At 42.7% G+C, this 24,361-nt stretch overlaps 1 protein-coding gene across 2 annotated transcripts; it reads right to left on the bottom strand.

The window, feature by feature from the left end:
* Positions 1 to 209: 209 nt before the first annotated feature.
* On the bottom strand, positions 210 to 24,198 carry Wee1 (WEE1 G2 checkpoint kinase). 2 transcript variants are annotated; one of them, XM_070035286.1, is made up of 12 exons: positions 23,362 to 24,198; positions 21,524 to 21,729; positions 19,993 to 20,053; positions 19,377 to 19,549; positions 17,537 to 17,658; positions 15,052 to 15,198; positions 12,941 to 13,036; positions 12,776 to 12,861; positions 11,378 to 11,548; positions 11,145 to 11,290; positions 7,747 to 7,835; positions 210 to 442 (listed from the first exon to the last, which is right to left on the bottom strand). In XM_070035286.1, the coding sequence occupies exons 1-12, from the start codon at positions 23,929 to 23,931 to the stop codon at positions 324 to 326; spliced, it is 1,986 nt and encodes a 661-aa protein (XP_069891387.1). In that variant the 5' UTR covers positions 23,932 to 24,198; the 3' UTR covers positions 210 to 323. The 2 variants fall into 2 exon arrangements, with proteins under 2 accessions (XP_069891387.1, XP_069891388.1); XM_070035287.1 differs by lacking the exon at positions 210 to 442 and having other exon boundaries at positions 6,477 to 7,835; positions 23,362 to 24,193.
* Between the last annotated feature and the right edge of the window lie 163 nt (positions 24,199 to 24,361).

Raw genomic sequence — 24,361 nt, 5'->3', positions numbered from 1 at the left:
TTTCTCAGTACCACATCAACAGAAAAAGCCAGAAGTAGCACTGCAGTTCAAGTGGTAGAGTGCTAGCTCTGAGCAAAAGAAATTCAGGGACAGTGTCCAGGCCCTGAATTCAAGCCCCAGGACTGGCAAAAAATAAAATAATATAAATTAGAATTACAGATGTGCAAACTTATGATAGCATAAGGATATCAGAACTCCAAACAAACATATAGTCTTCAAAATATTTATTAATCATATAAAAGTAAACAATATGATCTATGATAGAAATGTCCTTTGGAAGTATGTTTCTTCAAGGGCTCACCTGGCCGAAGTTTCTTAGATTCTTAGTTTAATGAAGTTTCAATAGAGCATGACATCTTTTCCTGGTAAATCTTCCTAGAGCATAGATAGATATTTCTCCTTACTCCAGTGACTTTTGAACTGCATTGAAAATTAGGGACATCTGCCACAAAGAAAAAAAATTCAATGATGTTCAGATGAGTGCCTATTAACGTTTTTGAAAGCTAATTGTTGGGAGAGGGACAATTTCAATGATGTTTTATTCTTTCATTTTTTATTTAAATAAAAATCTACTTTGCTGAACTTCTGAGAAATTTGGAACAATATAACCAGTTTGAAGTAGTAACTACTACACCCACTAACTCTGCAATGTCTGCAATTTAAAAATAACGAGACAGGAAGTGGCGCTATGGCTCAAGTGGTAGAGTGCTGGCCTCAAGCAAAAGGTCAGAGACAGCACCCAAGTCCTGAGTTCAAGCCTCAGGACAGGCACCAGAGGTAGATGAGTGGGGAGATAGGCAATGTCTATCTGTTTTAAAATAATGAGACAGGTTGGGTGGCAGTGGCTCACACCTGTAATCCTAGCTACTCAGGAGATTTGAAATATCACAGTCCAAAGCCAGCTTGGGCAGGAAAAGTCCATGAGACTCTTCCATGAGCTGGAAGTGGAGCTGTATCTTAAGTGGTAGAATGCTAGCCTTGAGCACAAAAGCTTAGGGACGGTGCTTAAGCCAGGAGTTCTAACTAAGACCAGCATAAAAAATAAAAATAAAAAGCATTTCCTCAAAATCTCTAGTCCCAGAATTCACCTGATTTTCACAATATTCATAAAACCTTGAAAACTTTTTTTACCCGCTCTCTTTGATTTTTTTTTTTTTTTTTTTTGTCTGTCAGTGGTGGAAGCTGTAACCTGGGCCTGGTTGCTGTTCCTCAGCATTCTGGCTCAAGGCTAGCACCCTACCACTTGAGCCACAGCACCACTTCTAGCTTTTTTCCGAACCCATGGCCTCGTGCATGCGAGGCAAGCACTCTATCACTGAGCCTAAGCTTCCCATTGGCCTTCAAAGTGTTCACAAAAATTTCTGGGTACTGATAGCTCATTCCTATAATACTAGTCAGGAGGCTGAGATCTAAACCAGCCCAGGCAAATCTTCAAGATTCTTACCTTCAATTAAATAGCAAAAACCCAGAACTAGAAGTATGACTGAAATGGTAGGGCACTAGCTGTGGGAAAAAAAAAAAGCAAGGCAAGAGATCTGAGTTCGAGCCCCAGTACAGATACACAGGCACACATGGACATATACAGTTCACAAAAAATGCCTTAAGGAGGACTGGAGACATGGCTCAAGTGGTAGAGCACCAGGCATGAGCAAGAAAGCCAAGCAACTAAAAAGAAGAAAAAAGACAAGCAGCTGAGTTCAGTTGGTACCTAGAACCAACACACACACAAAAATGCAGGAAAGCAGCAGCATTTTCATTGGTTGGCTAAAGTCAAGGAGTTATTTTATGGAGAAGAAAAACTAGTCTAGTGCCAGGATGCTGTTATTTAAGAATTAGGTGATGGCCCTTTATAATAATAATTTTTTAAAGAATAAACATTCACAAAACAACAACAACAAAGAATTAGGTGACCTGAAGTATTACCTAAACTCAGCTATTACAAAACTTTTTGAGCTATGCTTCCATTTCTGCGTTTTGCTGGTTAATTGGAGATGAGTCTCTCAAATTTGTCTGCTTAGGCTGGCTTCTAATATCATTTCTCAGATTTCCATTTCCTGAATTGCTAGGATTACAGGTATGACCCACCAAGCACCCAGCATAATTTTTTTTTTTTTTTTTTTTTAGCTGGTCATGGGGCTTGAACTCTGGGCCTCGGCACTGAGCGCTCTACCGCTTTTCTAGTGGTTTATTAGATATAAGAGTCTCACCAACTTTCCTGCCCAGGCTGGCTTTGAACCATAATTCTCAGATCTCAGCCTCCTGAGTAGCTAGGATTACAGATGTGAGCCACCGGCACTCGGCTTCATAAATTTTTTAAAACATCATTTCTTGACTTCTGAAACAAGAGTGAAAGCTTTAGAATTGGCTCTTCAAAATATTACTTTCACTAATTAAAGGGACACTGCTCTCTTGAATTCTGATAAAACTAAGGAGTTTTCATTTGCAGTCAGCTTCAATGTGATTCCTATCTTACTTCCTTTGCTAGTCAGCTTTTGAAAAATGTTTAATCACTGGTAAATAAGTATTTATCAAACAGTAACATACTTCTGCATTTATTATTTTCTCTAAGTTCTTCAGTAATTCATTGGCATTTAAATTCCTAAACCTCAGCCAGGTGCTAGTGGCTCATGCCCTGCAATCCTAGCTACTCAGGAGACTGAGATCTGAGGATCACGGTTCAAAGCCAGCCCGGGCAGGAAAGTCTGTGAGAATCTGATCTCCAATAAACCACCAGAAAACTGGAAGTGGCGCTGTGGCTCAAGTGGTAGAGCACTAGCCTTGAGCTGAAGAGCTGAGGAACAGCTTCTAGGTCCAGAGTTCAAGCCCCACAACCGACAAAGAAAAAAAAAGAAAAAAAAGTAATAGGGCACTATTCCTGAGCAAATGAGCTCAGGGATAGAGCCCAGGCCCTGAATTCAAGCCCTACTACTGACAAAATAATAATGATAAAATCAATCAATCCCAAACCTTGATTTTTTACTTTCTCATTCTGTTACTGAAAACAAAAACTGCTTAAACTACCATACTCCCATCTAAAGAAATCTCATTCCTCTTTCATTACAGTGACAACTCTTGACATTATCTCCTGGAATCCAGTCTCCACTATCAACACCCTCCAAGGTATGCCATCTTGAGAACACTATTCTACCTTGCCTAGCCCCCTTTACTACAACATTAAGCACATGCTACTGTCATTATAAATTTACATGAATCTCCTCTATTTCACTGTCTTTGGTCTACCAGTTGGCACAGAATGCACTCCACAAAGTTGAAAATGAACCTCTTATACTCACAGGGAAATAGATAGAACTAGAAAAAATCATTTTGAGTGAGATAAGCTGAGAGCAAAGAAATAAATGGCACATGGTGTCCCTGATATGTGGATGCTAAATCCACAATGCAAGGAGATACCACAGGACTAAGGAAACAAAGGACCTCCACTCATTTTGTTTTATCATTACTAAATGACCCCATGTTTTTGACTACATATATATATATATATATATATATATATATATATATATATGTATATGTATACATAGGAGGACACAGAAACAGAAGGAAATGGGAAAACATACAACAGAGGGGCCCATCAGCTGCACTGGACATTGATGAAAATGAACTAAGCGGACTGGGAAGTTGGCTCAGTGGTAGAGCGCTTGCCTTGCATGCCTGAGGCCCTGGGTTTGATTCCTCAGCACCACATAAGCAAAAAGAAAAAAGCCGGAAGTGGTACTGTGGCTCAAGTGGTAGAACGCTAGCCTTGAGCTGAAGAGCTGAGGGACAGCGCCCAGGCCCAGAGTTCAGGCCCCACAACCGGACCCAAAAAGAAAAAGAAAAAGAAGATGAACTAAGCAACTGAAGGGCAACAATGGGAGGGAGGGAATATGAGAGGCAAAGAGGGAACAGCTTATACTAAACAAAAGGCAAGAAATGTACATATCACCTGATGTGGAAGAAATAGTTGTATTGTCAAAGCTCATAGAATTCATAAAGTTTGGGCTGGGAAGGTGGCTCAGTGGTAAAGCGCTTGCCTTGCATGCATGAGGCCCTGAGTTCGATTCCTCAGCACCACATCACCAAAAAGAAAAAAAGCCAGAAGTGGTGCTGTGGCTCAAGTGGTAGAGTGCTAGCCTTGAGCTGAAGAGCTGAGGGAAAGCACCCAGGCCCAGAGTTCAGGCCCCACGACCGGACCCAAAAAACAAAAACAAAAACAGAATTCACAAAGTTTATAGAACACGATAATGACTATTTGCCTTATGAAGGTTAGAATGTGTTTGTGATTTTAACTAAGTATCACTATCTCACAATACTGTGAAATCTATGTAATCACTTAACCACAATAAAAAAAATTATTAAAAGAAAAAGAATTTAAGACAAAAAAAAATGAGCCTACTAGCTTTCTGATGGCTTAAGAATTCCCTCTATGGCTGGGAATGTGGCTTAGAGGGTTTGTCTAGCATGTATGAAGCCCTGGGTTTGATTCCTCAGTACCACATAAACAAATAACAACAAAAAAGCCAGAAGTGGTGCAGTGATCTCAAGTGGTAGAGTGCTGGTCTTGAGCAAAAGAAGCTCAAGGACAGTGCTCAGGCCCTGAGTTCAAGTGCCAGGACTGGCAAAAATTAAAATAAAAATCCCTCTAGACACCAAATACCAGACTTTTCTCCTAAATCTAATATGCTTTAAGCAGTATGTGAAGTTTCCCACAAATCTTGATGAAAAGCACCTTTTCTATGAAGCAAGTACACTAGAGAAAAATGTACCATAGTGGGGAGTGGGGAATGTACCTAGCCTGGCACCCGTGGCTCACACCTGTAATTCTATGTACTCAAGAGGCTGAGATCTGAGTTTGAAGCCAGCCTGAGCAAGAAAGTCCTTGACTCTTTTTTTTTTTTGGGGTCCAGTAGTGGGGCCTGAACTCTGGGCCTGGGCACTGTCCCTCAGCTCTTCAGCTCAAGGCTAGCACTCTACCACTTGAGCCATAGGGCCACTTCTGGCTTTTTTTCTTTTTGCTTATGTGGTGCTGAGGAATCGAACCCAGGGCCTCAGGCATGCAAGGCAAGCGCTCTACCACTGAGCCACCTTCTCAGCCCCAGTCCTTGGCTCTTATCTCCAATAAACCACCAAAAAACTGGAAGTGGTGCTGTGGCTCAAGTGGTAGAGCACTAGCCTTGAGCTGAAGAGCTGAGGGACAGCACCCAGGCCGAGATCAAGCCCCATGACAGAGACAGACAGACAGACAGGCAGACAGACAGACAGACACACACACCTTAGTGACTTGGGAGTAATCAAGACATTACATTGTCTTTTTTCCCCCAAAGGCTATTGAAGTACTTCTCCAGTCTAAACAGCTTCTATATCTGATTTACCCACTAGCTTCTATATCTAAGTTACCCCTCACCTACCTCTCATAGTTCTAAATTTTCCTTTTTAAGATGCCACAGGGGCTGAGTATAGTACTACATACTGATCTATAACCTAACACTCTGGAGGCTGAGACAAGAGGATAAATCCAAGGACAGTCTAGGCTATATAGTAATATCCTGTCCCAAAAAGCAAAATGCAAGATTCCATAGGCTGAGGAGCTAAAATAATTACAATGATCTTACAAGATCTATTTTAATCTACTCAATAGCCTTCACAGGCTTCTGATTCTGTCAGAAGAAAAATCACAGTAAAACTACCACTAGTCACTTCAATTTACACTAAATTCATACAAGCCAGCCTAATTTAGTGAGTTCTCAGTACATATCAGTTACAAATCAGCTGCCATGGAGAATATACCTGTAATCTCAGTTTATCAGCAAGTGAGACTGAGGCTCTGATAGACATCTGGTCCAAGACAGATGTGAAGGCTTGAGCATGTAATACACTCAGGAGGTCCTATTAGAAGGACTGAGGCCCAAGACGAGCCTGACCAAGAGATCCTGTCTGAAATACAACTAAAAATAAACAAGGGCTAGGGATGTGGTTCAAGTAAATGGTAGAGTGTATGCTTAGTAAGCAAAAGTCCCTGAAACCACCAAAAAGTTATCTTATCATTTTACTTAGTAATCTACAGCTATTTAAAATTATGTTACATAGCACTTGTAGCAAGTCTGACACCTAAATACACAATGTATTATATTTAGCCAAATGCTGGTGGCTCCCATCTATAATCCTACTCAGGAGATCGAGATTTGAGGATTGCAGTTCAAAGCTAGCTCAGGGAGTAAAGTCCATGAGACTCTTATCACCAATTAAGTCAGAAGTGAAGCTGTGGTTTAAGTGGTAGTGAGCTAGCCTCAAGTGAAAAAGCACAGGGGCAGTACCCAGACCCTGAGTTCAAGCCCCAGGACTGGCACACACACAAAAATTTTAAGTTGATGGCCATATTTTCATGCAGTCCCAAAATATATCAACTGTTGCTCCTCATTCAATAGCCAGTAGGTACAATATTTCACCAAAAACATGTGCTCCACTTTTAGTACTTTATATGTATAATACAGTAGCAACAGAGATAAAATAGAAAACAGGACCAGAGATTTAACTAATTACAGTAAGCTCAGAGTGATTTTTAATATGCCAATGGATGTTGATGAAACATATGTAACAAACAAGTGCAAACAGGATTTAGACCAAAATTAATGAGAAAGCAAAGAAACAATGTTTTTTTCTTTTTTGACAACATTAGCCAATATCATTAGTCAAATGGCTAATACACATAAAATGTACTTAGTGAAGAACTTGCAAGAGTCATTCTGGCGTTTTAAACAGCTATGTACAGTATTATCAAAGTCAGTTTATATATACAAATATTGAAGAGAAACCAGGTCAAACATTTAAAAACAGATTAACTATACATCAAGTACAAAACTTGGGCAGAGAAAAGAGACATTTTTAAAAAAAAGTCAGGAAAGCACATTATCAGAAAAATTACAAAACTAGTAATAATTACACTATATTAATACATCATTCCAAAGGTGGGGGTGGGGTGCATTATTTTCAATGCACTAGCTTCAAAGTTAAAAAAAGCGAATAAGACAAATTAGCTGCTTTTATCAAGAGCAGCTACGTATTTCACATAATTGTTTCAAAAAGAAAGCCTATTAACAACGATGATTGTTTAATGCTACAATTTTACAGCAAAGACAAAACTAAAATAGCAGCAAATTCACAAGGCAATACTTCCATAGAATTGTATCACTCCATGGTTTATGCAATGCCTACAAAGTGCTCCCAGTTGAAGATACAAGTATAATTCACAATTAAAAAACAAAAAGATTGACACACAGGTGCTTCAGAGGCTGAGTAGTACTGAGTCTTAGCATTGTATGCTTATAATAAAGCCCTTGAATCCTTTCTACAAGTCACAACAGGATAGATTCCTTTTATTGCAATGCAACACAAAGTATGCACAGCATACCACCACAGTGGTTAATCCTGCAACAGCTGATACAACATCCAACAGCGACTGACATCCTAAAGAAAAAGTCCAGCAAGATTGATTAGACAAAAGCCTGATATAGCAACTGTTGAAATACAGCTTTCAACTGTAATTCACAAAAAAGATACTAAAAGGTATTTTAGTAAAACCACTGATACCAATCAATAAAGTAATTGAAACGTGAATTCTAGCAGTGATTTCAACCTAGTTTCCTCTCGTCACAGTTTTTTGGGGAGGAGGGAAATGAGCAGTTCAGTATATAGTAAGGCTGACAGAGCGGTTCATTTTCTTTCCAATAAGTCGAGAGGTTCTATTACTCTGGGTGGTAGACCTCGTGGCCATCCGGTCAGTGAAGAGTACTCTTTCCTCAGCTGCAGCTTTTGCCATCTGAGCTTTCTTGAGTTCTCTGAGGACAAGAAACAAAGGATTTTTTACTTGTTTATCTACTATATTAATCCTAGGAAGAAATTCTAAGAGGCCAAACAAACTGTGTTATCAATTGAGAAATATCCACCTACCATCATTATTCTAAGATATAAATGACAAATGGAAAAATAACATGAAACTTTAACTTACACTCAACTTCGTTTTGTGCTTTTGTAATTATAATATCACATATGCTTTTTTTGGGGGGGGCGGGGGGGCGCGCCAGTCGTGGGGCCTGAAATCTGGGCCTGGGTACTGTCCCTTAGCTCTTCACCTCAAGGCTAGAGCTCTACCACTTGAGCCACATCACCACTTCCGGCTTTTTTTTTCTGCTTATGTGGTGCTGAGGAATCGAACCCAGGGCCTCATGGATGCAAGGCAAGCGCTCTACCACTGAGCCACCTTCCCAGCCCTCACATATGCTTTTATACCAAGTGAGATGAAAGGAAAATCTTACTTCTTATTCTCAAAAGTATGATGGGTATCAATCTAGTATATAAACATTCTAATATTTAGTATAAGATTTCTATAATCTTAAAATTTAATATAAAACTTTTTGAGTTACTTTAATTAGGCCAGAATCAATATGGTAGCAATAAATTAAAAGAATTAGAAATGACAGATGTGGTGGTACATGCTTGCAATCCCAGCTATTGGGCAGGTGGAAATAGAAGGATTAAGAGATGAAAGACAACAAGACAATTGGGCACTGGTAGCTCACACCTGAAATCCTGGCTACTCAGGAGGCTGAGATCTGGGGACTATGGTTTGAAGCCAACCCAGGCAGAAAAGTTCATGAGACTCTTATCTCCAATTAACTACTCAGAAAAAGCCCGAAGTGGCACTGATTATTAAGTAGTAGAGTGCTAGCCTTGAGCACAAAGTGTCTCAGGGACAGTGCCTAGGCCCTGAGTTCAAGCCTCCAGACTGGCAAAAAAAAAAAAAAAAAAAAGCAAGATCTATCTCAAAGCCAACACTGATGGCTCACACCTATAATCCTAGCTATTCAGGAGGCTAAGATCTGAGGATCACAGTTAGAACCCAGCCCAGACAGGAAAGTCCATGAGATTCTTATCTCCAATTAATCACAGAAAAAGCCAGAAAGACATTATAGCTCAAGTGGTAGAATGCTAACCTTTAGCAAAAGGAGTTCAGGGACAGTGCCCAGGCCCAGAGTTCAAGTCTCAGGTCTGTCAAAATAAATACATTAAATAATAAAAATAAATCAATCTCAAAAAAATAAATTGGGCTGGTCGCTGGTGGCTCACGCCTGTAATCCTAGCTACTCAGGAGGCTGAGATCTGAGGATCTCGGTTCAAAGCCAGCCCAGGCAGGAGAGACCATGAGACTCCTATCTCCAATAAATCACCAGAAAACCGGAAGTGGCACTGTAGCTCAAGTGGTAGAGCACTCGCCTTGAGCTGAAGAGCTGAGGGACAGCACCCAGGCCCAGAGTTCAAGCCCCACGACCGACAAAAAATAAAAATAAAAAATAAAATAAATAAATTGGGGGACCAGGAAGGTGGCTCAGTGGTAGAGTGCTTGCCTCGCATGCATGAGGCCCTGAGTTTGATTCTCAGCACCATATAAACAGAAAAAGCTGGAAGTGGTGCAGTGGCTCAAGTGGTAGAGCGCTAGCCTTGAGGTGAAGAGCTGAGGGACAGCACCCAGGCCCAGAGTTCAAGCCCCACAATGGACAAAAAAATAAACAAACAGGGGCTGGGAAGGTGGCTCAGTGGTAGAACGTTTGCCTTGCATGCCTGAGGCCCTGGGTTCTATTCCTCAGCACCACATAAGCAGAAAAAGCCAGAAGTGGCGCTGTGGCTCAAGTGGTAGAGCGCTAGCCTTGAGCTGAAGAGCTGAGGGACAGCGCCCAGGCCCAGAGTTCAGGCCCCACGACCGGACCCAAAAAAAATAAATAAATAAAATAAACAAACAAACAGAGGGGCATGGCTCACTGGCAAAGCACATCAGGTATAGAGTTTGAGTCCCAGTGTTGGAGGGGAAGGGGAAAGGGAAAAGAGGGGTAAAGGGAAAATAAAGGAGGAAAGGAAAAGGAAAATTAAGCTATGTGGGATGCCAGTGGTTCACACCTGTATTTCTACCTACTCAGAAGGCCAATATCTGAATATCTCCATTCAAAGCCAAGTGGGCAGGCAAGTCCATGAGATTCTTATCTCCAATTAATCACAAAAAAGCTGGAAGTGGAGCAGTGGCTCAAGTGGTAGACCACTAGGCTTGAGCATCAAAGCTTAGGAACAGTATCTAGGTTCAAGCCCCAAGACAAATAAGGGACAAATTGTGAGCAAATGCAGCAGTGGTACTCACTAGACGCTATATTGAAAATGAACTGTACATCTTAGGGATGTGAGAGAGAAACTGGGAAAGAGAGGGTATGGGTGATATTGTCCCAAAAGAAATATACTCTTTACCTGACTTATGTAACTAGCTTCATACATCACTTTTACAATAACAATAAAAAAAAAATTTAACTAGCCAGGTGCTGGTGGCTCACCTATAATGCTAGCTACTCAGGAGGCTGAGATTTGAGAATGGGGTTTGAAGGAGCCCAGGCAGAAAAGTACTCATGACTGTTATCTTTAATTAACCACTCAAAAACTGGAAGCGGTGCTGTGGCTCAAAGTTATAGAGTGCCAGTCTTGAGCAAAAGAGCTCAAGGACAGCATCCAGACCCTGAGTTTAAGCCCCACACTGCCAAAAATAATAAATAAATTATAAGCTGGGTATGGTAGTACATACCTCTCTACTCAGGAGGAAGAGGTAGGAGGATCACAATGTGAGACTGACCTGGGCAAAAATGAGACTTTATCTGAAAACAAAGCAAAAAAGCTATAGGTATGGTTCAAGTGGTAAAGGGTGGCCTAGCAAGTGTAAGGCTTTGAATTCAAATCTCTATACCAAAGGAAAAAAAAGTGATCTGTGGTTACTAATACCCATATTTCTCTTTTGATATCCTTTTACCAAATATGTAGAAAGGAATGTTCTAAGGGAAATATTTTTGTGAAAGGGTCTGAGGAACAACAAAACTGGCATAGGATAGGGTCTTGTAGCTTTTTCTCTTTTACCAAATGGAGAATATAAAAATTTGTAAACACACATTAGTCTTGTGTGTAACTACAAAGCTTATTAACTACATAGACTTAATAGTTAAAACTTTCATTGTTTAACAACCTACCAAGCTACTACATGCTTCATTGACAGAAAGCTTAAATAACTTTTTATTACATACAACCTAAGAATGAAAAAGAAAAATACAAATGGTACTTACTTCTGCAAAAGTGAGTTTTTAAACTTTTCAGCATTCAATTCTATTCGTAACTGTTCTGCACTCTTTCTAGAAGCAGACAACAATACAGAATGCTTCACCAGTGCCATTGCTGAAGGTCTTTTCTCAGGATCTGGATGAATCATAACCTTAGAAACAAAAGTAAAATTGAAACAGAAATATACAACTTAACTTTGAACAGTGTCAATAAAATGCTTCATATAAAAAATGCTTACTTTTAGCAACTCTGTAAATTCCTGGGAAAGCACTTGGGGAATCCGAGGTAATCGACCCTGTCTGATTTCATGCCATTGGTCTCCATTTCTGGGAAGAGGTTCAGCACCAGCAGCACATACTACTGTGAGGGCGAGGGCAAAAATATCTGCTTTTGGTAGGTGGGTATAGTTCTGAAAAAAAATTTTTTTGAAAATTTAATGACAATATTAAAATGGTCAAAGTAAAAGATTATATATCAATGGTAATTTAATTGAGGTGTTGGACCAAAAAAAAAAAACCCCTCTAATGTCACTATGTCTTCAGAGACCAAGCTAAGTTGGAGATTTCTTTTTTTGTGTGCTGGTCCTAGAGCTTAAACTCAGGGTTTGGCCACTGTGCCTAACCTTTCTTGCTCAAGGCTCTACTTCCAGCATTTTGCTGGTTAATTGGAGGTAAGAGTCTCAGGGACTTTCCTGCTTAGGCTGCTTTAGCTTTTTTTTTTTTTTTTTTTTTTTGTCGGTCGTGGGGCTTGAACTCTGGGCTTGGGCGCTGTCCCTCAGCTCTTCAGCTCAAGGCGAGCGCTCTACCACTTGAGCTACAGCGCCACTTCCGGTTTTCTGGTGGTTTATTGGAGATAGGAGTCTCACGGTCTCTCCTGCCCGGGCTGGCTTTGAACCGCGATCCTCAGATCTCAGCCTCCTGAGTAGCTAGGATTACAGGCGTGAGCCACCAGCGCCCGGCTTGCTTTAGCTTTTTTGATCAAGGCTATTGCTCTACACCTTGAGCCACATTCTCTACTTCTGGTATTTTGATAGTTAGCTAGAGATAATAGTCTTTCAGATTAGTCTACAGAGGCTAGCTTTGAACCTTGATCTGAAGATCTCAGACTCCTAAGTAGCCAGAGTTATAGGTATGATCCACCAGTGCCTGGCCTGACATGATTTTTATTTTTATTTTTGTCAGTTGTGAGGCTTGAACTCAGGGGCTGGGTGCTGCCCCTGAGCTTGTTTGCTGAAGGCTAGGGCTCTGCCACTTTGAGTAATAGTGTTACTTTTGGTTTTCTGGAGATAGGAGTTTCATGGACTTTCCTGCCAGGGCTGGCTTTGAACCACAATCCTCAGATCTCAGCTTCCTAAGTAGCTAGGATTACAGGCATGAGCCACCTGCACCCGGCTTCTGACGATTTTAAAATACTGAAAGACACTAATACTTTGATCTTCAAAAACACTATGAAATTTTAAAATTCTACCAGTAAAATAAGGTCATACCTCTTTAACTATAACACTATTGCTATAATACTCTCAGATGTTTCCTATTTCTATTTCATTTGTTTTTAAAGTTTTGACAAAAGCTAATTTGTATTCTATCAACTAATAGGTATCACAAAGCAAATATTAATATTTAAGGAGAAAAATTACCTCCTGTAAAACTTCATTTGCAAGAAAACGGCTATCACCTTCTTCAACTTGTGGACTAGAAATTCTTGTTACATGCCCAAGATCACCTAGAACATTAAAAAAAGGTATAGCCAAGAATTCAAGTATCTCTAAATTTTAACATAATAATCCAGTTATCTGTCTTACCTATTTTAAACATAACTTTGTTCGATATCCACTCATCTTCATCTCCTTCTTCAGAAACAGCATTTGGGATTGAGGTTCGAGATATGAAAATATTACCTGTTAAAAAGTTAAGTAAGTAAGCTAAACTAATAGTATAATCAAAGCTTACAAGTAATATTAAACACCACGCAGGAAACTTTAAAAATTCAGATTCTTGGGCTGAGAATGTGGCTTAGTGGTAGAGTGCTTGCCTAGCATGCATTAAGCCCTCAGTTCAATTCCTCAAATCCACATAAACAAAAAACCAGAAGTGGCACTGTGGCTCAAGTGGTAGATTGCTAACCTTGAGCAAAAGCAGCTCAGGGACAGTGCCCAAGCCCAAGCACCAGGACAGGCAAAAAGTAAATAAAAATGCAGATTCTCATGTCCATTCCAACTAAATAAGGACCAGACTGTGTTTCCTTGGAATTTGTTTTCAAGATTAGCAGTGGCCTCTGAATATAAGAAATTCACTGTTAGACCTTTGTCATCTGCATACTAATCTCCACCAAATTATCAATAAACATAACAAAAATAACAGTCATTTGTGGTGGGGTTTTTTTTTTTACTATTATGTTTTTGTTCTGGTCCTTGAACTCAGGATTTGGGCACTGTCCCTGAGCTTTTTTGCTCAGTCTTTTGGTCCCTGTACTATGTTAACTCAGTGATAGCTTCAATTTCTTTTTTTTTTGGGTCGGTCATGGGGCTTGAACTCTGGGCCTGGGTGCTGTCCCTCAGCTCTTCAGCTCAAGGCAAGCGTTCTACCACTTGAGCCACAGCATCACTTCCAGTTTTCTGGTGGTTAACAAGATAAGAGTTTCACGAACTTTCCTCCCCGGCTGGCTTTGAACTGTGATCCTCAGATCTCAATCTCCTGAGTAGCTAGGAGGCATAAGACAACAGTACCTGGCTAATTTAAAGATTTTTAAATGTCACATTCCTCTACATCTTTTATCCTTTGTATATTGTAATATAAGGTCTACTATATATATCTTAACACTTTCTGCAACATAAAAATATAGTTAAGCCTTACTAATTCAGATTTACTGCCATTATTCCAAATATATTTTTTTTCCTTTTGAAACTATTAACTTCAGTGAGTTCCTTTATAGAAATTTTTACACAAAACTGAGAATATAAGATGAGTAAAATGACCTAAATTGTTATGAATCAACTCATTTCTATAGACTAAAAATTTAAAAACTAAAAAGCTCAGCTTACACCAGGTGTAGCTATTCAGGAGGCTGAGATCTGAGGATCATGGTTCAAAGCCAGCCCAGGCAGGAATGTCCATGAGACTCTTATCTCCAATTAACCACCAGAAAATCCAAAGCAGAGCTGTGGCTCAAAGTAGTAGAGTACTTGAGCAACAGAGCTCATAGATAGTGCCCCAGCCCTGAGTTCAAGCCCCATGACTGAAGGAAAAAAAAAAACAAAACACACACAAAAAAAACCCAAACCTCAACTAACAAACAAGCAAACAACCTAAAATGACTTGTCTGATTCCATTAACACTTCATTACAACTTTCTACTCATAGGAAATATAGGGAAGAATCAAGTTAAAGATACAAGGAAGCAGCCTTATTCTGCAAAACAAGTCTGTATCATTGGGAAAGAATAAAACCTACAAAAGTATATATAATTAAATGCACTATGTGGTCCTAAAATAGATGCCAATTTTAACAAATCAACTGTGAAAGTCCTGTATCAAATGGTGAAAATTTTAATATGGTCTGGCAGAGAAGAGTGAACAGGTTTTTTAGTTTCCCCATCATAATTTCCCCATACTTTTACTAAAAGGTCTGGACTCTGTCTCTGAGCTTTTGTGTTCAAGGATAGTGCTTTACCACTTGAGCCATCACTCAACTTCCAGCTTTTTGGTGGTTAATTGGAGATAAGGGTTTCATGGACTTTCCTGCCTGGATTAGCTTTGAACTGAGCTCCTCAGATGTCAGCCTCCTGAGTAGCTAGGATTTACAGATGTGAGCCATGGATGCCTGGTAACAATGAAATAACATGTTTTCATATTGTCAAAATGATTTGCTTTCTATAACACCCAAAAAGCACAGGATCAAGAATCTGAAATACTTACTAGGTTTTATGTCCATGTGAACCAAAGACATTGAATGAATGTATCTCAAACCCCGACCAACTTGCAGAAGGAGATCTTTCAACTCTGCTTCTGTAAAGTAACTCATGATTCTGTAGTTTTCACTTATAGCATCAGCTAAACTTCCACCTACCAGAAATAACAGAAATCAACATTTTCTTCTTTTGGAAAGTTATTTTTCTCAAACAAGAAAGCAACATTCAGTGGAACCACTACTTTCTCTCTGCTGTGAAATGAAGGTGTTTTTTTTTTTGTTGTTGTTGTTTTATGGGTTTTTTTGTTTTTGACACCAGTACTGGGGGTTGGAGTCTGTGAGGCTATTATCTCCAATTAACCACAACAAAATCAGAAGTGGCAATGTGGCTCAAGTGGTAGAGCGCTCACCTTGAGCTGAAGAACTCAGGGACAGTGCCCAGGCCCAGATTTCAAGCTCGATGACCGACAAAATAAAAAAAAACTTTCTAAACTCATACTTTGTCTCAACAGTACGATTACTATTATTACTATTTAGATCTTAAGAATAATAAAATCAGAGCCGGGCGTTGGTGGCTCACGCCTGTAATCCTAGCTACTCAGGAGGCTGAGATGTGAGGATCGCGGTTCAAAGCCAGCCCGGGCAGGAGAGACCGTGAGACTCCTATCTCCAATAAAACCATCAGAAAACCGGAAGTAGCGCTGTAGCTCAAGTGGTAGAGCGCTCGCCTTGAGCTGAAGAGCTGAGGGACAGCGCCCAGGCCCAGAGTTCAAGCCCCACGACCGACAAAAAAAAAAAAAAAAAAAAAGAATAATAAAATCAGGCTGGGTGTCAGTAGCTCATGCCTATAATCCTAGCTAGTCAGGAGGCTGAGATTTGAGGATCACAGTTCAAAGCCAGCCCAGACAGGAAAATCTGTGAGATTCTCTTATTAACCACCAGAAAACAAAAAAAGAGTAGTAAAATCAGGGCAGTAATATGGCTTAGTAGTAGAGTGTCTGGCCTAGCATGCAGGTAGCCCTGGGTACAATCCCTTACTACCACATAAAGAGAAAAGGCCAGAAGTGGTGCTACAGTGATAGAGTGCTAGTTGAGCAAAAGAAGTTCAGTGACAGTGCCCAGGCCCCGAGTTCAAGCCTCAGGACTGGCAAAAAAATAAAAATAAAAAAATAAAGGTCAAACAATATTTAGTCAGGAAAGGAGGTCCTACAACTTGGAAACTAAATAATGTAAAATGTGTATTTAAAACAAAAATAGGTGCAGCTGTGAAGCTGGGGGAAAAAAAAAAAAAAGCTATGACTTATCATAGAGCATTAGTCTTGAGCAAAAAAAGCTAAGGGACAATGCCCAGGCCCTGACTTCCAGCATTAGGCCAACAAACACAAAACATAAAATATAAATTGTCCAACCTCAGATATTCTTGTTTTTTGTTTTTTTTTTGGGGGGGGGGGGTCCAGTCGTGGGACCTGAACTCTGGGCCTGGGCGCTGTCCCTCAACTCTTCAGCTCAAGGCAAATGCTCTACCACTTGAGCCACAGTGCCACTTCCAGCTTTTTCTTTTTGCTTATGTGGTGCTGAGGAATCAAACCCAGGACCTCATGCATGCAAGGCAAGCGCTCTACCACAGAGCCACCTTCCCAGCCCCTTTTATTTGGTTTTTATCAATACAAGGTTTTAAACTTGGGTCCTCACATTTGCTAAGCAAAAACTCTCCCACTTGAGTTATTATCTCCAGTCCTTTTTGCTTTAGTTTTATTTATTTATTTATTTATTTATGCATGTATGTGTGTATGTATGTATGTCAGTTGTGGGGCTTGAACTCTGGGCCTGGGCACTGTCCCTAAGCTCTTCAGCACAAGGCTAGTGCCCTACCACTTGAGCCACAGTGCCACTTCCTGCTTTATTTTTAATAGAGTCTCCTATTTGGGCCAAGATCCGATCTGCTGCCTTCCATGTACGTGGGATCACAAGCACAAGCAACCATGCCTGGTTTTGAGGTAGAATCTCACTTTTTGCCTAGGCTGGCCTCAAACTGCACAAATCTCTTATCATCCATAGTAAGACTGTAGGCCTGAGCCACCACATCTGGCCTTCAGGCATCTTTTATAGATGCCAAAAGTGAACTAAGACAATTTTAACTACTATGTAGTTAACATAAGGACACCAGAAAATACAAGGAAAAGCCACTGTCCTTCCCCGAGATGACCATTTTGTAATAATATAATCTAGTATACAAAGTTCCATTACTGTATTATGTACAAAGTGCTTCAGAGGGAAGATTACAATGCAATTGCATGCAAAATTTATGTTATACCTCTGATCACTGAGTCTCTAAGACACGAGAAGAAGCTGAGGCTATTGCTCAGTGGGGTTAGCACATGTGAAGCCCTGAGCTCTATCCCCAGAAATGCCAAAAGAAAAACTTAAAGATAATAATAATATATTTCATTATTGTTTTTTCAAGCTCACAAGTTTATACAAACTATTACTTACCATTACAATATTCATTCTGTATAAGCATATGATCGTCTTCTGCCCAGGCAGAGAAATATCGAACGACATGAGAATGCTGTCCAAGCACTGCGTGAGCATATACTTCTCTCAAAGCATTCTGCCTTAGAGAGATTAAACATTAACAAAATTATAAACATTTTTACTTAAGACTAAAGTAAATTAATTTTTTTGTTTGTTTTTTTTGGGTCCGGTCGTGGGGCCTGAACTCTGGGCCTGGGCTCTGTCCCTCAGCTCTTCAGCTCAAGACTAGCGCTCTACCACTTGAGCCACAGCGCCACTTCCGGCTTTTTTCTTTTTGCTTATGTGGTGCTGAGGAATCGAACCCAGGGCCTTGAGCATGCAAGGCAAGCGCTCTACCACTGAGCCACCTTCCCAGCCCCAGCAAATTAATTTTACCTGAAGCTTTCATAAAATAATTTTACTTTTATAACTATTATGCTGAAAAGCAACTTGCTTAAAAGGGGGTTTACCATAAATGGTTGATTTTTTTTTGGGGGGGGGGTCCGGTCGTGGGGCCTGAACTCTGGGCCTGGGCACTGTCCCTCAGCTCTTCAGCTCAAGGCTAGCGCTCTACCACTTGAGCCACAGCGCCACTTCTGGCTTTTTTCTTTTTGCTTATGTGGTGCTAAGGAATCGAACCCAGGGCCTCATGCATGCAAGGCAAGCGCTCTACCACTGAGCCACCTTCCCAGCCCTAAATGGTTAATTTTTAAAGCCTGTTTTTTTTTTTTAGTTAACATCCATGAATTTATATTATAATGAAGTCAGATCTTTTCTCAGTTGTAGGGCTACCAAATTTTCTGACAGTCTTTTTTCTTTTTTGTGCCAATCCTGAGGTTTGAACTCAGGACCTGAGTGCTGTTTTTTTTTTGTTTAAGGATGGTGCCCTTCCACTTAAGCAACAGCTCCACTTCTGGCTTTTTTGGTGGTTAATTGAAGATCAGATTGAAGATCAGTCTCACAAACTTTCCTGCTCAGGCTAGCTTCTGTGATTGTAAGATCTCAGCCTCTTGAGTAGCTAGGATTACAGGTCTAAGCCACAGACACATGGCTTTGACAATCTTCTTTAATAGAAGCCTTTGGAATAAAAATCAGAAAAAAAAATCTGGGGTAGGAGAAGCAGGCTCAAACTCAGTCTTCCTGCCTGAATGAAATTGTAAGTGAGTGCTACCATGTCTATGAAATTACATTCTAAAACAAACACTACATATTCCCTAATAAAACCAGTAAAAACAAATGATACAAAAGTAAAAGGATATGGTTAAATCTGTATCTTCTCAAAAAGTGTAAGAGTTTAGTAATTTTCTGTGTGTATGTTTGTCGTGGGGCCTGAACTCGGCCTGGGCACTGTCCCTCAGCTCTTCAGCTCAAGGTGAGCACTCTACCACTTGAGCCACAGCACTACTTGTGGCTTTTTCTGCTTATGAGGTGCTGAGAAATTGAACCCAGGGCCTCATGCATGTAAGGCAAGCCCTGTACCAGAGCCACCATCCCAGCCCCAAGAGTTCAGTATTTGATAAATTAAAACTTATATGCAATAACATAAGAGGCAAAAACCAAACAACAGCCAGGCACTGGTAGCTCATATCTGTAATCCTAGCAATGCAGGAGGCTGAGATGTGAGGGTCGCCCTTCAAAGCCAGACCTGGCAGGAAAGGCCATGAAACTCTTACCTCCAATAAACTACCAGAAAACTGAAAGTGGCACTCTGGTTCAAGTGGTAGAGGGCTTCTTTGAGCTGAAGAGATGAGGACAGCGCCCAGGCCCAGAGTATATGCCCCATGACAAAAACAAAAACAAAACAAAACTTAATACATACTCATCAACAGAGCCTGCCAATGGCTTTTTTGATCGCTTAATGGCATAAACGCATCCATCCAGCCTCTTCACACACTTAAATACAGATCCAAATTCTCCAGACCCAATTTTCTCCAACTCATGAAATTCGGTGGTGTATCGTGACTTCATATTGCTTTCAGTAATTGTAATTCTCTGCAATAAAAAGATTATTCCTTGGAAGTAAAGCTGTGGCTCAAGTGGTAGAATACCAGCCTTGAGTGAAAAAGCTAAGGGACAACACCCAGGTGGCTAAGTTTAACCCCCCATTATCACTATTGAGACAAAAACAAAACAATATTCCACCTTTGTAAAATTGATTTTTTTGCTATGGTGACAGGACAGTATGTAAAATTTTTAAATCATTCTACCTTACATTTTACTGCTTACTCAGCATATTTACATCATTACTTATTAGGGCAGAACATTAGATTTCTGAATAGCTGAAAGCAACTTATAAGCCAGTATGGTGGCCCATACCTATAACCCCAGCATTCCAAAGGCTTACTACATTTGCCACCAGAATGGGCTACACAATAAGACCGTTTCAAAAACACAAAACAAAAATCACCAGTACACAAAACAAAAAAGTAATTTACTTTAGCAGGTCTTGTTTCATCTTCAAACTCACAATCACTGACTTCCATATCTTCACAAGAACTGAAAAAAAAACATAATTTTAATAAATATATCTAATAGACTTGACTTGAGAACCAAAGCTTTATCTTTGTGTGTGTGTGTGTGTGTGTGTGTGTGTGTGAGGGGGGGGGGGAGGGGAGTGTCATGGGGCTTGAACTCTGAGCCTGGGTACTGTCCTTGAGCTCTTCAGCTCAAGGCTAGAGCTCTACCACTTGAGTACAGTGCCATTTCTGGTTTTCTGGTCATTTATTGGAGATAAGCACCAGGCCAAAGCTTTACCTATTAAGTACATAGTATATAGCTGGGTGACAGGTGCCGGGTATCAGTGGCTCTGGCCTATAATCCCAGCTACTCAGGAGGCTGAAATCTGAAGATCACGGTTCAAAGCCAAGCCCGCGCAGGAAAGTCCTTGAGCTCTTATCTCCAATTAACCACCAGAAAACCAGAAGTGGCGCTGTGGCTTAAGTGGCAGAGTGCTAGCCTTGAGCTCAAGAGCTGAGGGACAGCGCCTAGGCCCAGAGTTCAATTCCCATGACCAACCGACTGACCCCCTCACCCACACCCACACTAGTATACAGTACAATGAGTTTTAATGGATAAAAAGAGGGGAAAAACACTTGATTTTATAATCATGAATTCAATCCAGCTGATGGAAAAGTCCCTGATGAGACAGGCTCCCTAAACCACTAGCACACATAACGAAACACATTCTCAACCAACTTTTCGCCTGCCTCATTTTTTTTTTTTTTTGCCTGCCTCATTGTTGACAGCAGACTTCCAAAAGGTATCCAGGTTTTTTATTGCTTGCTTTCTCTTTTGTTGTTGGTGGTGGTGGTCATGGGGTTTGAACTCTGGGCCTTGGTGCTGTCCCTGAGCTCTTCAGCTCAAGGCGAGTGCTCTACCACTTAAGCCACAGCAACATGTCCGTTTTTTGATAGTTAATTGGAGGTAAGAGTCTCATTGACTTTCCTGCCCAGGCTGGCCTTGAACTGTGATCTCAGATCTCAGCCTCCTGAGTTGCTAGGATTATAGGAGTGAGCCACCGGCACCAGGGCAAATTTCATTTTTTGAGTGTCATGTATGTTTATGCTCTCTGTTTTTCTCTTGGTAGCATTTAATCTCAGGAGATAGTGGGAAGTAATCGGTTGTAGGCAAGGAATACTATAAGAAAGAAAGCAATAGCCAGGCACCAGTGGCTCTCGCCTGTAATCCTAGCAACTCAGAAGGGTGAGATCTGAGGATCACGCTTCAAAGCCAAGACCAGCAGTAAAGTACATGAGACTCTCATTTATCTCCAACTAACCACCAGAAAACCAGAAGTGGAGCTGTGGCTCAAGTGGCAGAGTGCTTGTCTTGAGCTCTAGAGATGAGGGAGAGCGCCAAGGCCCAGAGTTCAAGCCCCATGACCGACAAAAAAAGAAAAGAAAAAAAAAAATGTGGCAAGTATATGAAACCAATCAGGTGTGCAGGCAAATTATTAAATTTACTTACTCATTCCAATATGTTCTCTTTCTTCGACGACACTCTCCTGAGGAATGAAGCAATAAAGAATCTGGGGTAAAAGGATTAATATTCACTTGAGGAGTTGGTCTCGGGTCAAATTCTCTTTTTCCTGATCGTTCTGTGTCCGTGAATAGAGAACAACTCCGGAGTTTAATAGCGCTGGAATCTATTCCTCGGGCTTTAGACAGCAAACTCTAGGGAAGAGAAGAAAACAAAACAAAAAATTGGACCCAAATCCAGTTTTCTCAACAGGCCTTTTAAGTGGCTTAATGTGTAGGGGGCTGTAAAAGTAGCTCAGTAATAGAATATGTGCAATTCCATTTCTAGCACCCCACAAAAAACAAAAAAACATGGGCTGGGAAGGTGGCTCAGTGGTAGAGTGCTTGCCTTGCATGCATGAGGCCCTGGGTTCGATTCCTCAGCACCATATAAGCAGAAAAGGCTGAAAGTGGCACCGTGGCTCAAGTGGTAGAGTGTTAGCCTTGAGCTGAAGAGCTGAGGGACAGCGCCCAGGCCCAGAGTTCAGGCCCCATGAACAGCAAAAAAACAAAACAAAACAAAAAAAAAACGACACAGATTTGCTATACTGCAAGTCAAACAGACAGTGGCTAAATTAGGGCTGTTAAGGGGGAATCCTCCCTACCTACCTATCTGAAAAAGCCAGCAAAGTAAGGTCTGTAATCCTAAATGGAACATTTATACTGACTAAAACGAAGTTCATCTCATTTTTCAAAAAGTGAACAAAATCTTTCAACCATCTAAAAAGAGAAAGCAGTGTGCCTTACAATCTCCCCTCCCCCATCCAAACCGGGCTTTGAAAACCACAGGCAGGACTCCGCCCCTCCCTTGCAGAGGGATCTTGCCTTGGGCAAGTCTCACAAACACTAAAGTTCCCAGCGCACGAACTCCGAAGTGGTGATTAACGGTACACCGACCAGAGGCTGTCTGTGCAGACTCACTTTAAAGTTACGGAGCCTTCAGGTGTGATATGAGGATCCTCACTTGGAAATGTCCCCTTCCTATAGTGTCGTGTGGTCTCTTCAGTCCCAAGGGTCGTCACCTGCACACTCAGTGGCCATCCCACAAAACAGGTGCTCCACACAGCCACTGCTGGAAGTCACGTAACACAGGTGACTTCCTGGCCACACATCACTCGCCGCCCAAACGGACGGACACGACCAGCCGCAGGTCAGAACGAAGCGTTCTGGCCCCCAAAAGAGACTTAAAAGCCAAAACCTTCACCCTCCCCCGGCCATAAAAAAGGACTTAAAAAGCCACACTGAGTTAGGGAGTGTGTCTCCACGCCCGGAAATGCAAGGAAGGCTAGCTATCCACTCCCAAGTGGAGGTGAAGACACCCCCCCCACCTCACCCTGTCCCCCCCCCCCCATCGCTCAAGCTACAAAACCATAGGCGCAGGTAATTTTGTTTTTAACCGACCTCCTTCTGCCCGCACCGCCCAAATTACAAGCCCGACAGCGGAGTTTCAAAAGGCACCATATGGCTCCCGCATCTTTGCACACCCGGGCTAAAAAAGTAGCCGGGGCGGCAGCTCCCCACCCACCTGCCCTGCCCCCAGTGTAAGATAAAGACGCTCCCGAAGAGGCCCATTGTTCAATTACATAATCTTAACGGCCAGCAGCTTCTGGGCCGGGCTAGAAAGAGGGGCTGCCAACTTTCAGTGGCAGCGCTTGAGAGCGAGTGGGGTGCGGCCGGGCGGTTATGTAACCGAACCCCGGCGGCAGCGGTGGCGGCGGAGCCTCGGCCTTCCAAGGAAAAAAAAAAAAAAAAAAAAAGGCCCAGCCACCCCGCGACCCGCCAGCTCACCTTCGGTGTGTGCGGGGTGTCGAAGAGCCGCAGCTTGCGGAAGGTCTTGTGCGGCGGGGTGCCCGGCTGGTCGGGCAGCGGCGAGCCGGGCACCACGATGGCCCGCCGCGCCCCGCACACCCGCGGGGACGCTTCCCCCGGGGCCCCGCAGCGCACCGGAGAGAACGAGCTGCCCAGGAAGTAGCTGGCAGTCGGAGACTTGACCGGCGATGAGGAGCCGAAGCCTTCCTCTTCCCACGAGTCGCCCTCCGCCCCGCCGCCCGCAGCGTCCGCGTCCGGGCTGGCGCCCTGCAGCAGTATGTCCTCCTCCAGCTCCCCGGGACTCCCGGGGGCCGGGCCGGGAGAGCGGCGGTGCTCCGGCCCCGGCTCCGCGGGGCTGCGCGCGGGCGGCAGCGGCGAGTCGGGCTCCTGAAAGGCCGAGTCCTCCCCGGTGCTGTGGCCGCTGCCCTCCTCCTCTTCCTCCTCCTCCTCTTCCTCACAGTCGCTGCAAGGAGAGAAGATCAGCTTCTGCCGCAGAGTGCAGGCGGCTCCGAAGCGGCGGGGCGGCGGCTGTCGGCTCAGGAAGCTCATCGCTGGCCTGGGGTTGGGGCCGAGGGCCCGAGAGCCGAAGCCGGCCGAGTCCAGGTCGCGGCCGGCCCAGGGGGGCGGGTCCGCCACGTGCAACTGGGCGCGTCGGGCGGCGGCGGCGGGCCTGCGCGGCGGCGGCGACCACTCCCGGGCGCTGGGAGCTGGGGGCGCGGCGGCGGGCACGGGGCGGACTGTCCAGAAGACGCTGGGTGGCTCGGGCGCCGAGGCTGGGGTCTCGGAAAGTCCAGCCGCAAGTTCGGGCTCTGCGGCTTCCCGCGACCGTTAACCACGTGAGGGCCCAGCCCACCAATCCCCGCCCAGCCCTGGGTTTGAAAAAAAGGGAGGGCGCGACGTAGCCCGCGGGGGTGGGACCAGCTACGCGATTTTGGCGCGAACCTGCTGGCTCCGCCCTCTCACTCGGCGCGCCGCCAGG

This window comes from Dipodomys merriami, unplaced genomic scaffold (genome assembly GCF_024711535.1).
Source record: "Dipodomys merriami isolate MVZ:Mamm:240054 unplaced genomic scaffold, mDipMer1.0.p SCAF_25, whole genome shotgun sequence".
Taxonomy (NCBI): Eukaryota; Metazoa; Chordata; class Mammalia; order Rodentia; family Heteromyidae; genus Dipodomys; species Dipodomys merriami.
The sequence above is the reverse complement of the archived record's forward strand: the minus strand, read 5'-3'. Positions and strand labels throughout refer to the sequence as shown.